This window comes from Clarias gariepinus, chromosome 6 (genome assembly GCF_024256425.1).
Source record: "Clarias gariepinus isolate MV-2021 ecotype Netherlands chromosome 6, CGAR_prim_01v2, whole genome shotgun sequence".
NCBI lineage: Eukaryota > Metazoa > Chordata > Actinopteri > Siluriformes > Clariidae > Clarias > Clarias gariepinus.
Window position 1 is genome coordinate 32842301 of NC_071105.1, and position 17619 is coordinate 32859919.

A 17619-nucleotide genomic window follows, 5' to 3' on the forward strand; every position below is an offset into this window, starting at 1 on the left:
CCCTACATCGTGTAAAAGCTTTGCATTTAACACTATTTGGGATTGAATAATTGGAAAACTGTCCACCTTTTCCCTTTCAGTAAGAATTATTTTTTTTTTTTACCCCTGTTAAATACACTGTCTGTTGCCAGCTCTGCCAGTGCCGGGTTAGTTACTTCCATCAGATGTGAAGGGTTATGTGTTGGCGGAGAAAAACAACTTGTTTAATAAACAAACAAATCATAATAAATAGTAGAACTGTTATATAAATTCAATATCACACTCGAGGTGATGTCTTGCTGGACATTATCATGGCTGTGATGTTTTCAGTACTTGGGTTGTGCTCTTGTGCTTACAACTGCATCCCAAGCTGTGATGATATCCAGCACAACAGCACAGTGTGATATTGCCTAATAATAAAGAAGAAACAATGCACAATCCAACGACGAACCGTACATTAGACAGTAGAAATGAAACAGTGTGTTACGTCTGTAAATAACAATAACAATAAATTTTAAATAAAGGCATTTTTAAGGGGCAAGTGTGGAATGTTTTAGGAAAGAAAAAATGTATTTGTATAAAGTTCTATTATTAATTTAAATTAAGTTAGTTAAATTAGTTAAATTTACTTTCTTTTTTTTTCATATTTATTTCTTATTAATAGTCTTTTATTTTAAGGTCACGAGCAGTCGTCTAAGCATTTCACTGTGTATGACTGTGTATGTGACAAATAATAATTATTTTTTTATTTTTTTTTAACTAAAGATGTTAAGATTTTGACTATTTAAAAGCACAATGATGTATACAAGAAATACAATTTTTGGTTAAAATATATTGTTACAATAAGTGGACACGTAAAATAAAATATAAACCATGACTTCTTTCTCTACAGGCTCAATCTTCTGTTTCTAAGAGAGTTCCAATAGCCATGTTTTCTAAAATCACTGGCGCCATCTTGCGTCCACACTAATGTAGCGTTTTCCCGCCGAAAATGATGTTGGATATATGAGTGAGTTTGCTCGCTACCCAATGCAACGACCGAAAATACTTCATTTTATACATACAGTCATACAAAATTATGAGCGGCGCATTCACACAAACCCCATCTCCAATTCAGCCTAAGCATGAACCAGAGCACATTCCAAACACACACACACAACACACAAACAGGGCCGAAGCCCACTAACCCAAACACCCTTCCCCAACATGGTGAACACACCGACATCCCCGCAAGGCATGCTGGTCGTCAACCGCCGCCCCGCCCACGCCACAATATGAACTGCTAAATTCATTTTAAAACGCTTATGATGACCATGCAACACAATAAAAATGCCTTTCCTAAAAAACCTTTCCTACAACAATTTGTAATAAAAATAATGGAAGACTTATATATATATATATATATATAGTTTTATAAGGTAATTTTGTTTCTTGGTTCGAAAGATATGTGTAGCATCTTTTTAATCATTTGTCTTCTCATCTCTCCAGTCCTATTCTTCTCTTATCTTTTTACTTCTTGGTCTTTTCTTGATCTTTTTCTTGTCTTCTCCTCATGTCTTTCTTTCTTATTTTCCTCTCTTTTCTCTTGTCTTCCATCTCCATCTTCTTCTCTCTTCCCTCTGGTCCATATCTTATTTTTGGTTTCTTTTCGATTGTCTTCTTATTTTCTTCTCTTCTTCTTCTTTTTATTCTTTTCTTTTCCTTTCTCCTTCCCTCTCTTCCACCTTTCTCTCTTTTTTCTTGTCTTCATCTTTCTCTTCTCTCTTCCCCTTCTGTTCATCTTGTCTGTTCTCCTCTGTTCTATTCTCTTCTGTCTCACTCTTCTTTTCATCTCTCTTGTTCTTCTTGTCTCTAAAACTAGAACTCTATAGTTTGCTTTTAAGAATTAATATGCATGCCTTTTTAGTGAAATTGATAAAAGATTTCTTTTAAAAGTAAACTGACTATGGTGTTTAAGCTTGTGTAGAATTTTAGAACATTAAAGAATATTCTATACTGCAGGATAATTTACTATATTTATATTCAGAATTTATCTTGTTTGCATTTTAATTAAGGATTTTAAAGATTTTATGACCTCCCTAATATTGAGTTCGTTAGTTACCTTTGCTATCAAAACAGTGATGCACTGGGAACCTGTGGCAGCCTCGGAACATCTCGAAGGAGCTGCAGTTTTAGAGTTGCTCTGAGTTGTCCCAGTTGTCTAGCCATCGCAATTTGCCCCTTCTCACAATGGCTTCATTTCAGTATCTCATTACAATGGCAGCTGGAATTAGGTGGGATATATTAATCAGCAAGTGGTTTGATAGATTAGGCAAGCAAAAATGGGCAATCATAAGAGTGACTTTGACAAGGGACAAATCGTGATGGCTAGAGGACTGAATCAGAGCAATTCCCAAACTGCAGCTCTTGTGGGATGTTCCTGGTCTGCACAGGTCGGGACCTACCAAAAATGATCTGAGGAACCAAAACCAGTACATTTACATTTACATTACAGCATTTGTTGACAGGGTCATGGGTGGCCAAGCATACTGATGCACATGGAAGTGAAGTCTGATCTGATAGGTGTAAGAACACACAGTGCATCACTGTTATGATGGCAAAAAGGGGACCAATTTAATATTAGGCAGGTGGTCATAATGTTATGGCTGATTGGTCTAGTGGCCTCAAGATACTCCAGTTAACTCCCACAGTCCAAAGACCTGCAGTAGTCTAAGATCGGGCATTGAGCTGGCAACTTGACCCCGTAAATAACTGGACGGACTGGAAATACCAATACAGTATAATAATTTCGCAGTATAGAGGCGAAAACTGTGGTTTTATGGTTATTTTATTTAAATGATCCTGTTTGTTCTTTTATGAAGCATGTTGAGATTCAGGCAGGAAAAAATACAAATGCTGTACATACATCAATCATTAAAATACAATAAAAAGGCAAGCAAATTCCTGAAAGAAATAGTGAGAACATTGATGTAATTAATTAAACGCACTGTTACAGTGGAAAGAACTATTAGTAACAACGTGCTCAGTGAAGTGGTTATTTTCCCAGAAGCGTGCATGCTTTATTCTTCTTAGATGTAAAAGTTTTCCAACAAATTCAATTTCAAGCTTCATAATAAAGAAACTGATTTTGCCCAGTTACTTTTAATCATGTAAATGGTTTTAACCAGACTTTAAATCAAAAACATAAAAAAAAAAAACAATATGATGATTAACACATTAAGTAATTTAAAAGCAAAACCTTTATTTTATTAAAAGCGTTATCTTTTAGGTATTTTAACTTTGGAAAAAAAAAAAAATTTCTTTGAGCAGTCCAGTTTCATTTGTCTGGCTCCCCAGGATCCCTAGCATTGCTTGATCTCAGATGGAAGTGAGTCAGCCTTCATCTTGTATGTGGCGGCATCAGGTTCTGTAAGAAAATAAACCCACCCATGTTATTAATACTGTATTAAGTGTGCTGCACAATGGACAAACACATACACACATACACGCACATACAGTACCCACACACCCACACAATGTTGCATGTGCAGTGTTTACTTAGTTCGTTTGCTTTCAATAAATACTATAAGAATAATAAGAACACTGTAGTACCAGCACAAAAGTATGCGGACACCCATATGTGTTTCTTCTCCAAAATGTTCCAACATAGTTGAAAGCACACAGTTGTCTGAAATGACTTAGTGCGCTGTAGCGATGCACTTTCTCTTCACTGGAACTCCATGAACAGCAAGCTCCATAAATTTGAGTGTCCTGTACAGATCTTTGACCTTAAACCCAACCTGATGTATGATGAACTGGAACATGGAGAGCACATGAAGTAAAACCATACGAATGTCATGGTTAGGTGTCCACATACTTTTGCCTATACTGTGTATATTTATTCCAGTAATTATGGTTTAGAAGTTAAGGATTTACAAACAGAAGCAGGTGAGGATAAATTCCCGCTGCACATGAGGATAATATAATAAGGTCACCAAAGTTCAAAATACAAAGGTCCATTTCGTGACCAAAAATAATCATGGATGCTCTTGAACATTTGAGTGTGTTCATTTTAAAGATCTTCCAGCGTTCTTTTAAATATGATAATTTTCTTTTTAAGCCTGGTCTGCTCAGCTCCAGACTTGGTTCAGACGTGGCTTTAAATAAAACAGCTTGTCAAAATGTAAAGTGCATTCAGCTCCTTCAGAACAGAACAATTTTTTACGCACCCTCGTAACAGCTGGGGGTCGTCATGTGTCCGTCGTTACACTGCATGCTCACAGGATATCCGCAGTTTGCTTGTTTGTTCAAACAGTACACTGCGACCTCCTCCAGGTGTAACACCTGGTTCGGTGTGAAGTTCTCGATCCATTTCTTACTGCCTTTGTACAAAATACGTCCCCTTTGAATATCGACCGTGCAAGGAGCTGACAAAAAAAAAATAAAATTAATTAATAAATATGACTTTACACACTACAAAACAATAACAAAATACAACTTCTTTATAACCCTCAAAAATTCAATCGCAGGGCACGCACACACACATCGGCAATTACCCTAATCTGCATGTCTTTGGACTGCGGGAGGAAACTGGAGAACCCAGAGGAAACCTACCAAGCACAGGGAGAACATACAAACTCTATGCACACAGAGACGGGAATCGAGTCTGGGCAGGAATCGAACGAGGAAATATAAAAAGAATCTATGCAAAATGTAAAGTAAAAACAAATTAACTTGCACTTTAAAAAGTACCGTGGCTGAAATAGGATAAGAGAGGAGGAGGGAGTGGGCTACTGTGTAGGACGACTTTTACGCTCACTCGCATGCACAAACATACACACACACTAATGTAAACGCAGCTCTGTCGGGAAACTTCTTTATCAAGTAACTTCTGTAATGACGCTTGCTTGTGCCTGCTTTTGAGGATTTAGCAAAAATGTGATATCGCATTGTCGTTAAACAGATTAATCTCCTGCACTGCTACAGACTTCTGAACTTCTTTATCTTCACGAGGGCCGTTGTTGCAGTACAGTTACTAAAGAACACAAAATTTTAAAAATGTTTTACATGTTTAACGCACACACACATAGTCACAATGTTATAATAAACAGTACACACACACGGATGTTGACTATCCGAGTGACGCATGTGCACTGAGACTGAGCATGGAAGATGATTACACATAATCCCACAAAGCGCGCGAGAAAAGAACTATTGGCTTAGTTGTGATGCTTGGCAGACAAAGTGTATGTCAAAATTTTTTACAAATTTTTGATCGTTTATGCAAAACGCTTGCAGACCAAGTTATTTGCAATCCAAGGTTCCACTATTTATTTTTGGTCACATAAACAACAATAAAAACACAATCAGTTTATTTCAGTTTTCTTTGCCTATATGACCCAATTTTTTGCTCAGTAATGTTTGGGTAGTTGGTTAAACTTATATACAATTCAGTTCAACATACAGTATTGCCTATTTGGGGCTGAAAAAAGGATATGTCACTCCATACTGTACAATCCTGATACCTACATGTGTTTATTAAATAACAGGAAAACAAATATTGGCTAAATGTTACTTAGTGACACAGAATGTTCAGACAGACCCCAAAGTCTCGCTTTGCCACTGCCAATAACATCAGCACCTTTCATTATCTTTACTCAAGGCCTAGGGACAATTAAACTCTGTTTAATTTGTTTTCTTTTTAAAAATAAACTACATACTGTAGTATACAGCAAAGTATGGATCATTCATATAATTCATATATTTGAGTACAGAATTGGTGCAAAAATGTGTTTCTCATAAATGCCTTTTTATTTCCAGTGCAAGGGATTAGGTTGAAATTCTTGTGTGTGGTATTTGCATAAACAGGAAATCAGATAGGGTCCGAGAGTTCAACCGCTCTCACAATAACCTGATCTGATAGCCTTAATTATAATGAAACTCACACCATAGAACATGTGGTGCGCAGCTAGATAGTGCCTTCTCTAAACTTCTCTAAAAAAAAAAAAAAAAATCAGGAATGAAATAAAAAACATGGTTGACATGTTGATTTTAGACAGGAAAAAAATGAGGGAAATCTGTGTTTACATATGTCTCTGGAAGCAAACACAGTCCTGATGTGACTATGCAATAAAGAAAGGATCAAAGGTTTGTTAAGTGTATGTGTTTTTTTTTTTTTTTTTGGCTTTCTTTTTTTGCATTTCATAAGATTTCCAGCACATGAGTACAGGATTCACTTGGTATGCAATGTGGTTTAAGTGATTTAAATAAGGTTGCTTCTCTAAAAATGAATGTATGTGTGTGTGTGTGTGTGTAGTAGTAGTAGTAGTAGTAGTAGTAGTAGAGATTAGAGGTGCAGCACAATACCATTTTATAAACCAAACGTAAGTGTGGCCTGTGATGGGAGATGAAAACAGGGTTGGGAAAAAAAAGGCTCTGTCGAACATTTTTGAAAAATTTCCCTCTTCCATGTAACCTATTTAAAAAAAACTGAGATACAATAAGGTGCTCCTGTGAATCAAAGAGGAGGACTTTAAAGGTCCCATAATTTACTGAGGTAAAACAGGTCTCAGAGCTTCCACAAAGTGTGTACGATATCTTAATACTTCGGTAGAAATACTCCTAAGCAGCAATATTCGTTTCAAGGTCCCAGCAAAGAACAGCAGAGCTGAGCAGGTGTCAGCCATCTTCTTACATAAAGTCACATCAGGGGCAGTCTCTATCATAGCACTTTTTTAAGCCCAAATCAATGCAAAAAATAGAAAAGGGACTTTTTGTTTTTACCCTGGAGGCCTATCTAAATGTCTAAAAATGACTTCAATGTAATTTTGCATAATAGCTGCTCTTTACGGGATATTTCATTACAACGACCATATGATTTACTTAGAGTTTTTTTCTTTAAGTAATGCTGGAGATTGCTCTTTTAAGGCCAACAAAAATGTACACATATAAACATTTAAGTTTTACAATTACATAATGAAATAATTTATTGCCAACACAATGGCTGTGCGAGCGTAATGGTAATTATTCTTTCACAGGTTTGTCTGGACAGTTTTTTTTTTCTTTAATAAATGTCCTGCCTGATGATAAATTAATCATCATTAATAAATGCCATTTTTTATTTACTCATGTTATGTTTGTGTAATAGTACAATTAGTTTGATGATCTGAATCATTTAAGTGTAACAAATATGCAAAAATAAATAAATCAGAAATGGGGGCAAATACTTTTTTTTACATGGCACAGTACAGATAATGACACTGCATTATACACCTCATTTGGAGGACAAGTGTGTGTGTGTGTGTGTGTGTGTGTGTGTGTGTGTGTGTGTGTGTGTGCATGTACCTCTGCATACAGGAAGTGTGGCCCATTTGCCAGTTTCTTTACAATCAACCTGCGCTGGTCCTTCAAGGTGGTAGGTGGGGTGACAGCCGTATTTGACTTTTTCCCCGTACCCGTACTCTCGCAACTCAGTAAATGACAGAAATCCGTTTTCTATTACTCTGGGCACAGGACACATTACCACTGCACAAAGGAAAATAACAGGATAGTGGTGTCTCAGTGGTTAAACAAATGGTTTGGTGGAAAATAACCTGAAATCTAATCTTCCCCTTAATAACCCCTTAATAAATGTCGTCAATCATCCAAGATAAGTTTAGTGTCTGGAGAAACAGTGCGATTTGGACTACAGCCAACACGAATATCAGAACTGCTATTTAACAAAAACATTATCTGACCAATCAGATTTGAGAAGTTAAAAGCACTGTGGTATAATATCTAATGAAAAGACTTTTATTTAGTATAAAGGATGTGGCTTGAAATAACGTATTTCATACTCACACTTGCACTCTGGTGCTTTTGACCAACTACCATCGGCAGTGCATGTGCCTCTGCGATTCCCAAAGAGAACCATGGGAGGCAAACACTCATACGTCCCTCCAAAACCGAACTGTACTATATCCCCAGTGATTGGTCTGTCATAGACGATTTTGGTGTAAGGTGGAAGAGGTGGAGGACCACAAGTTACAGCTGGGGAGTGGAAAAATAAATAAATAAATAAATAATAAATAAATAACGCTGATTAGTCTGTGATGCAAGACATCAGGTTTCAGTTAGGCTTAGGCGGTTTGGTCATGATTAATGTGTTGGCGTACGTTTGCACTGTGGGGTAGGCTCACTCCACTGGCCCGTGTGTAAGCATTCGCTGGAATTGGCTCCAACCAGGACATATCTAAACACACACAAATAAACACCGGAATGATGTTATATACACAACGACAAGACCGTTCTATTTGAGTGAGCTATCTGAGTCCACATGGCTGTTTAAAATACGGAAGTGTTTCCATGTGAAGTATTCTAGTGGATATTTATAATATAACAGAATTATAAGAAGCCCTGAACCACAAGTCATTCATCATTTTGACTTAACGTTGTGTAATTTTGATTTATTAACCTGCAAGATATTATGTTGTTAGTTTGCCTTGATATTTCAATTAGATTTAATGTACCATTATTTTAACACTTAACCAGACAGGAATGCTCATAACAGTCAGTTCAAGCATTGGGTGTCATCATACCCACTATTTGTGTCAAATGCATTTCACTAAAGACTGCATATTGGCTTACTAAGACTCTTAGGTGCAGTAAATATTTGAATGGTGCAAACATAAACGTGAAGAAAGCTGTATGTTGATGAATGACAACCTTTGTTTAAATTGTAATTGGTTGTAAGTTATTGCCACATTCCCCCATAGACCCCATAGAGTCCCGACCTCGCTCCAAGCCATTTCCACATGTTTGGGCTTTTAAAGCAGTTCCTGGGAGGCCAGCGTGCCAAACTTGAAGCAGGCAGTTTGATCATAATCTGAATCACATCACTGGCATACTGAGAAAACCTTCTACCGTAATGGTATCCAAGCAGTAGTCAAACACTGGAATCAGTGCATTAGTGTAGCAGGGGATTTGTTGTTGTAGAGGAGAATTTCAGTACAGTGAGGGAAATAATTATTTGATCTCCTGCAGATTTTGTTTGCCCGCTTACAAAAGAAATTAAGGGTCTCTAATTTTCATTTAGAAAGAATATCCATAAAAGTCTAGAAAAAACACATTATACTGTATAAATGTTATAAATTAGGCTGCATCTCAGTGAGTAAAAAAAGTATTTAATCCCCCGCCAACCAACAATAATTCTGGCTCCCTCAGACTGGTAATGTGCTCATGTGGTACACAGATTTATTTAAGGAGGTTATCATAACTCCTTATTACAAGTATAAAAGACACCTGTCCACAACATTTCCATCTTCCATTCAAACCTCACTGCCATGGGCAAGAACAAAGAGCTGTCAAAGGATGTCAGATAACTGAAGAGATGGTTCATCGATGGGTCTTCCAGTATGGCAATAATTAAAAACATACCACCAAGGCAACAAATGATTGGCACATGAAAAAGCACATTATGGTCATAGAGTGGTCTCCAGACTATAATCCTATAGATTAAATTTAAGAGGGAGCTGAAATGTCTAGTTGCCAAGTGACAGGCAAAAAACCTTAAGGATTTAGAGAAGATCTTAAGGAAGAGTGGACCAGAATCAGAAACATCTGATTCAAGGTTTTTTTCTTATTTCGCTCAGGGATAAAATACCTTATTTTAGTCCTAATTTTACTATTATGCAAATTCATTTATTAACTTCGTATCATGTGCTTTTTCTGGATTGATTGATATTCTGTCTCTATTTTGTACAATAAAGTTACAATAAAAATGATAATTTAATTTCTTAATTTTTTTGGAATTGGGCAAAATCTGGAGAACATATAGCCTTGTTTTTTTTCTCCACTGTAAATAAAGAATACAGTCCATCAGCAATGGCTTGTCTTAAAATTATTTGTTTTTGATTAAGTACAAATGAAAACATATTCATTAGTGTTCACTATTGTTCTTTTTTGTCTCTGTTCCATTCTTTTTTCTTTTTTTTTTTTTGGCACCACTTTTACTCATAATGCTTTTGACACAGCTCCAGAGGTGTTTGTTCAGATTCCATGTAGTGCTGTTATAAAAAATGTTTGCAATCCCACAGTATTTATTAGTTAATTTTGTTATATATATTTTTTTTCATTCTTTTGGTTTCCTATTTTTAAAGTAATATAATATATAATAATAAAATCATTCTTTGTGTGTTCTTCTGGAAATGTTCAATCTCTAGTATGAAGTAATGACTTCAAATCATATACAATCTTCTTGACTGTTACAAACTTCTGACACTGCAGAACTCCATAAATGTTTAATAATTCTCTACTTATAGATCATTGCCTGACCATATCAACAACATAAGCATAACACTTACAGTATCCTGTGTAGGGTCATGGGGGCTTAAAACTTATCCCAGGGAGTTCAGGACAGAGTTCAGAGACAACCCATGTTAGATGTTTTGGAGATAAAGTCAGAGAGGCCAGATTGAGGTGGTTTGGACATGTTCAGAGGAGAGATTGTGAATATATCGGTAGAAGGATGCTGAGGTTGGATCACCAGGCAGGAGGTTTAGAGGAAGACCAAAGAGGAGATTTATGGATGTAATGAGAGAGGACATGAAGTTAGTTGGGGTGAGAGAAGAGGATGCAGAGGATAGGGTTAGATGGAGACAGATGATTCGCTGTGGCGACCCCTGGAAGAAAAACGCGCGAAAGACAAAGAAGAACGATGCGTGTCGCGCGAGGGGCAGAGCCGCGCATAAACTGAGCTGCTACCACGCGGAGTTCTGAACAGGAAAAGCGCGGCAATTTATACACACGGTTGCCAGGCAACGCCGCCGTCAGGCAAACAGCATGAACGAGCCGCACCTGGCGGCGTGTTTATACAGTATGTATACAGTAAGAGTCCTGATACCTCGGCCACTTCGTGTGATTATTTAGGTAGTACCGGTAAGGTATCAGGGCCAAAGACAAGGAAAGAAAGGAAAAGACCGACAGAAAGACACGCGCGCTTAAGAGAGGAAAAGAGGCAAAGACCCAGCCTCTGTCTCCCTAAATGCCCCCACTGCCACGGATTGTCCCCCAACCCCACCTTACATCATCTCTTTCAAATATTATATTAGAACATAAATTCATAGGTTTATGGTTTACAAATTACAAGAAACGAATTTGATTATTAAATAAGCAATATAAAAAAACATGTATAGGGAAAAAAAATCATATACAAGATGTATATTTTTATATTGCTTAAATAAAAATCGTTTCGTGTAATTTTTCATCATAAACAATAATTATTTAGTGTAAGTTGTGAGGAATAAAAGTGTTAGTTTTGTATTACATGACAAACCCCTGCAAAAAAAAAAAAAAAAGCCATTAAATGAACATTATGTGAGAATTTGTATTAATGGTCTCGACAGCTGTCACGTGTCTAGGGTTAATTATAATAGTAATAGTATATTTAATAATAATAAACCTATGAATTTATGTCCTAATATAATATTTGATAGAGATTCTGTAGGGGGAGGGGGGATAATCCGTGGCGGGAGGGCATTTAAGAGCATAACAATCTTCAAACGAGAAGGTCTTCCCGTATCATAAGTACTCTAGTACTCTCACAAACTGCTCTTTCGTTGACCCCCTCTAAAGCCCTGGGTCACGGCTGTTATCATTAAAACATCTTGTGGTGCGGCTCTCCACACCGCACCACACGTAACAGTTACATACAGTAGTTCCCATCGCACTGAAATATGTTAAGGTTCAGGGTTTCTGTACATAATAAATGGCAAATACATACAAGGTTTCATAAAATGATGTTAGACAATAAACTGTATACAGTACCAGTCAAAGGTTTGGACACGAGTTTGAATTTATTTTCTCATTCTAGAACAGTACTGGATTTTTGACACATACAGTATGGCATTACAGTAGGTAATTAAGTAACAACATCAACAGTCAGTTATTATTTTAAGACACAAAGTTCAGCCGTTATGAAGGCCATACAGGGAAAAATAGCACACCATAGAAGGACACCATAATCCATAGAAGGATTATTGCATATATTTAAACATCTCCATCATTATTTACAATGTAGAAAGAAATAAAAATCAGGATCATGGAATCAGAAGTGCTTGGTAGTGTAAAGTGAAATACACTCACCCGTCGTTGCAGGAATACGTGATGACGCCTCTGTAAACAATCTGGTTGAAGTCTGCTTTTCCGTCCTGAGGTAATTCAGGAACCGGACACCGCTTTACTGAACGGGAACATTACAGCATAATAAAACTCACACCATAGAAACATGTGGTGTGCAGCATGCAACTGATTCAGTGCCTTTGTACTGATTATTGCTTATATAAACCTGCCTTGTGTGGAGGAATTTCAAAAAATGCTTGAGAAGTTGAGAGCTGAAACTGGTTGTGTGAGTATGACAGCACTGGGAGAAACACAAAAGTCTGTGTTTACAGATGTCTCGGAAAGTAAACACGGCAGGGCCTGACATGACTGCGCTATAGAGTGGGATCAAAGGTTTTAATGCGTATAATATGTGTGTCACATGTGTGTGTGTCTGTGTGTTCAGTTGCAAAAGAATTTATCTGATCCTGGTTTTAAGGAATGGTTTACGTTGCTCGAGTAAATAAGGAATACAACTTATGGGCTGTTTATAGAGGAATAATCAACGCCTGGGTGGTTTGATGCTCTGAAGCTGATTCCTATAATAACACCCCCAAAAGTAAAGTCATTTATAATATTGATACCACAGCAAACTTGACATGTGGCAAAATGCATTTTGCATTTTGTATCAATGTATTGTTATGTTTATAATGTTTTTTATAATTTGGAAGATTTGCAAAAAAAAAAAAAAAACTATTGGCTTGAATATTCTTGCATTAGCTGTAAACATTAACTTTTTTAAAAACATGACCAGTCTATCTATATTATTTTTTAACTTTTTCCAGCCTTAAGCCCGTAAAGCCAATAAATAAACTGAAATTTATCAGCAATTTTTTGAAAAAAGAAAGACCATGTTTCTTGGTTGAATAATTTCCCACAAATTAGATTTATAGCTAATTACAATTTTAAAGAATGCTTGAGAAGTTGAGAGCTGAAACTGGTACAAAAATTCGAGGCACACCTTCTATGGGAAAGTTTTTTTTTTTAAACTGTAAACTGTTATATATATATATATATATATATATATATATTTTGGATTTTTCCAATTTTCTCCCCTAATTAAGTCGTAGCCAATTCCTGTCACTAGGGGGCTCCCACATTAAGGCTACTACTAACACTCAGCCGGAAGGGGCCGAAGACTATCACATGTTTCCTCCGAACCGCGTGACGTCAGCCAACCGCATCTTTTCAATGCGGGGCGGAGTAACACACTCGGAGAAAAGTGGTAGCTGCTCCTTCCGCTTGCGCGAGCTCACAGACGCCCCCCTGATTGGCTGTAGAGCCGTGATTAATGTGGGAGCGCAAGTACCTCTCACCCCTTAGCCAATCAGCTCTCTCTAGACCTCCGGCTGTGAGAGGAAACAGCGTCACCCAGGGTTTGAACCAGCGATCTCCAGATGATAGGGCGAGCACTTTACCACTGCGCCACGCAGAGGCATAAACTGTTATTTTAACACACAAAGGTCAGCTGTTCTGGAATAGTTCTTGCAAGAACAGTATTGACATGTGCATTTTTAAAACTCATCAAGCACCATGATGAAACAGGCTCTCATGAAGACCTTCACACTAAAGCAAGGCCAAAACTTACCTCTATTGCGGAGGAGAAGTTCATTTAGCCCTATCTTAACTTAATACTCTACAAAAATCCTATGCTATTCCATCATATTTTGCTTCAAAACAGCCAGTTTTTATTGTATTTTTTATATTGCCTTGATGAATAGTTTAAACACACTGCCAATGCAGTCAAAGCATATCTTGATAGGAGGGAAAGCATGATGGACCAGTATCAGTCATGGATTGACCTCCCCACAGCCCCAACCTCAAGATTATTGAATCAGTGTGGGATCATCCAGAACAGAAGACAGGAGAACTATTGCTGAAGACTACTCAAAGAAAATAAAAGCTTGACTATGAGTTCAGGCTGTGTTGAAGAGTAATGGTGGTCATACCAAATTTTAATTGACATTAAAGCTTGTTAAAATTATACAAACTCTTTTTTTTGTTTCTGTACACTGTATTTATGTATGCACATGATGCAATAAGTCACTGTGCCTGAACTTGTTTACCTTGTAACTTGTAATGTAAAAAATGAGGGGTAGCTCAGGACTTTTGCACTTTTGCTTAATCATTCCAAGAAAATTATTGTATTTGTCCAAAATGGTTGCTTTAACTAAGTTACAGTAAATTTGATTATTTTTATAATTTCTTTTATTATTATTATTTTATTATTATTATTATTATTATTTATTTTTAAAGATTAAAGTAAAACATACAGAGTCCTAATTCAAACCAGCAAACGGAAATAGAAATGCATTTTTGGATCTAAATCCAAATCTAGAGTATCTTTATAAATCTGATCAGTTCTCTAGTTTGTGTAGTGTTTGTGTACTGCGCTGTATCTCACATGAGCACTTCAGGCTGCGCTCGGTCCACTCTCCATCCTTTTTGCAGATTATTTTGCGGGATCCTCCTTGGCTTGAGTAGCCCTGTTTGCATGAGAGTGTAACCTCCTCCCCTGGCTCGAAAAATAGCTGTCCTCCACTCAGCTCTGAGCCTTCCTCCTCAGGAGGTCGCGGGCACACTGGAACACCCACAACACAACACATACAACTCAGTAAAGTCCGTACGTCACATGGTAACATCTGGCAACATAACACACTGAAATCCTTAATGTCTAAATTTTCATTTCATCAGTTATCAAGTTTCAGCAATTAATCTGTAGAGAGTGAAAGAGAGAGAGAGAGAGAGAGAGAGAGAAAGAGAGAGAGAGTAGAAGCCTGGCTTTTTAGCCAACTTTGGAGCTCTATTTCTGGTTCAAATAACGCCTTTGGGGCTGCTGTTATGTTCCAATTCATCATTTTCCCTGGGTTAATGACTATTAATTGAAATAAATATTTATATAAATTTACAAATGTTTTTTTTTTACTTATTAGAAAAATATTTAAGATCTTAGCAACTTCTATTCATACATTGTAAATCCAAATTTGTTTACTCTACTTAAGTAAAGCCTGCACTTAAAACTTTTTAAACATTACCATGGTGCTTAATAGTACATCTGACACAAAGTTATTTTGTTTATTACCCTCAAAATCTATTTTAGGTCAACAGCAAATCATTTTTATTCACATAATTAAATAGATTGTATTCTTAAAAAAAAAAAAAATGTCGCAAGGTGGCGTAAGGGTTAGCACTGTTGCGTGGCACCTCCAGGTTTGATTGGTCTGTGTGCATGGAGTTTGTATGTTCTCCCCGTGATAGGTGGGTTTTCTTCAGGTATCCAGCTTTCTCAAACAGTCAAAACACATGCAAATTAGGTTGATTTGGGTTCCCAAATTGCCTGAAGTGTGTGAATAAGTGTGTATATGCGCCTTGCAATGTTTTGGCACCCTGTACAGGGTGTACCCCGTCTCGTGCCTTAAGCCATCTGGGATAGGCTACATAAGATAATGTACATGCAAGGCACAAGCTGGGGGGCAAACTACGCTAAAAAAAAAAAAAAAAAAAAAAACTTATAATGGTAACTACTGACTTAAAGTTTTTGTCTGAAAATAGATGGTATTATAGGGTGAAACAGTTGCTTAATGGTTAGTACTGTTGCCTTGCAAAATGAAAATTGGGGGTTTGAACATAATTTATTTAATTATGTGGATAATTTAATTTTGCAATTAAATCATACTTTTTAAGGGTAATAGGGCATAAGAACTTTGTGTCAGATGTACTAATACTGTACATTTCATTTTAATGTATTAAAAAAAATCCAAATGCAGTCTATTTACATAACAACTAGAAAGTAGTTTGTAAATTTGGATTTACAGCAGAGCAACTTTTCATTAAGGGTGCTTTCACACCTGCAGGCTCTCACCCATTTAAATCAGATTCTAGTTCATTTTCCAACTGGGTACGGTTTGATTTTGGCTGGTGTGAACACAGCAATCACACTTGTGTGCTGTCCAAAACAACCACGCCGAGACCTGCACAAAGAGGTGGTCCTTCCTGGAGTGAAAGCAAACCCAACCAAAACAGGACCAACTCAACAGTCCAAAGGAGATTATTGTATATTTTAGATGCCTTCAGCATAGCTTTACAATGTAGAAAGCTGATGATGCAAGTCACAGTTTTAGTAGGATTAATGAACACCACCTTCTATATTGTCTTGATATGCATCTTTAGCATCTTTAGCATGGTGTTGTTTTCCAGCCATAGTCATGCTTTATTTTAAAACTATATGATTTGGCTGAGGTGGCAAATGAGAGCAATATAATAAACAATGACCAGGGCAGTGACATACCCTCCTAGGTTAACATCATTTGTTGTTCGGTTATTAAGTTTAAAAGGTATGCGGAAATATGTATAAATTAAAGTTTGTTATGGTGAAGCTAGTCGAGGCGAAGTACAGGAAAAACTCCCTGAGATGGCAGTAGGAAGAAACCCTGAGAGGAACCAGACTCAACAGGGAACCCATCCTCACTGGGTGATAATAGATAGCAGGGATTGATTTGCAGACATATTATGGTGTAGGACTGCAGATTTGTGTGTACCTCGACTGGTATGATAAGAGCATCGGCCAAATGTTTAAATATAATGTAAATGTAAATGTATGTTGGGAAGCTGGAAGGTCAATATAACAGGAAAGGTGATCAAGTTAATATGTAGTCCATTTTCGTTAATAGATAAATAGATAACCTCCAAAATTCAACACAATAAAAGTGAGTAGTATATGTTAATCACTTTCTGCTGGTGTCATTTGTCCCACATGGAACCTCTAAGGAAAACAAAAACGTTTATGCACCAGATCTTCAAAGGATCTTCTTAGTTTGCTCATTAGGGATCCTTATACTATAGTTCTGAATGAAATGTTTCTCTGATATTAACTGTAAATCTACATTTCAGAGCCCACGTAACATTACAAGTCAGCTGATTATAAACCTTTTGCTCTGTTTTCATAGTTAATACTTTTACAAAAGGCTACCTTAAAGTATTTTTCCTTTCTACTCACCTAGTACTCAATAAATACCCTAAGTCAAGTCATTAAACACTCAGTCAAATCCTAAACCCCTCAATCAGAAGTTAGTGCTTTACTTTACCATTATCCGTCGTTACAGCGGTGAGCAGGCAGGCGTGACATGTAAGCAGAAGCGACCACCGAAAACCTGGCCTCATCCTTATTTTTTTTTGTGATCGTTTTGGTTTGCTGATCTGAACTACACGCACTTTTCCCAGCTGTGTGTAGATGTTTTGCTCAAACATGCTGGGGGAGGTGATGGAGAAACAGGGCGGTCGTCATTTACCAGCATGAGGAAAACTCTGACCTTCTGCATATTTGTATACTCCCTTCCTCGTCCCTTGACTCTTGCGCATTCCGCCAACAACAGCTCATTCCTCTATTAGAGTTTCAGTGGATGACTGTAGATGTTTTGCAACGTGTGTTAGAGTGCTTGATACTGTATCTTTATTAAAAAAAGAAATGTAGAAATCAGGTAATAAATATTTGTGTTTCTGCACTGCTGGCTGTTCTGGCATTTACCA

The 17619-nt window shown here is 37.0% G+C and overlaps 1 protein-coding gene across 1 annotated transcript; it reads right to left on the reverse strand.

Moving 5' to 3' along the window:
• Positions 1 to 2788: 2788 nt before the first annotated feature.
• Positions 2789 to 17347, reverse strand: LOC128526803 (beta-2-glycoprotein 1-like). Its single transcript, XM_053498956.1, has 8 exons — positions 17178 to 17347; positions 14498 to 14674; positions 12079 to 12175; positions 8112 to 8188; positions 7798 to 7986; positions 7303 to 7482; positions 4188 to 4385; positions 2789 to 3385 (listed from the first exon to the last, which is right to left on the reverse strand). The coding sequence occupies exons 1-8, from the start codon at positions 17338 to 17340 to the stop codon at positions 3321 to 3323; spliced, it is 1146 nt and encodes a 381-aa protein (XP_053354931.1). The 5' UTR covers positions 17341 to 17347; the 3' UTR covers positions 2789 to 3320.
• Positions 17348 to 17619: the final 272 nt, after the last annotated feature.

Coding starts and splice junctions, on each gene's coding strand:
- LOC128526803 (XM_053498956.1), bottom strand. CDS start 17,340: ATGTTTGAGCAAAACATCTACACACAGCTGGGAAAAGTGCGTGTAGTT. Junction 14,675..17,177: donor CGCTGTAACGACGGATAATG/GTAAAGTAAAGC, acceptor TGGGTGTTCCAG/TGTGCCCGCGACCTCCTGAG. Junction 7,987..8,111: donor GCCTACCCCACAGTGCAAAC/GTACGCCAACAC, acceptor TCCACTCCCCAG/CTGTAACTTGTGGTCCTCCA.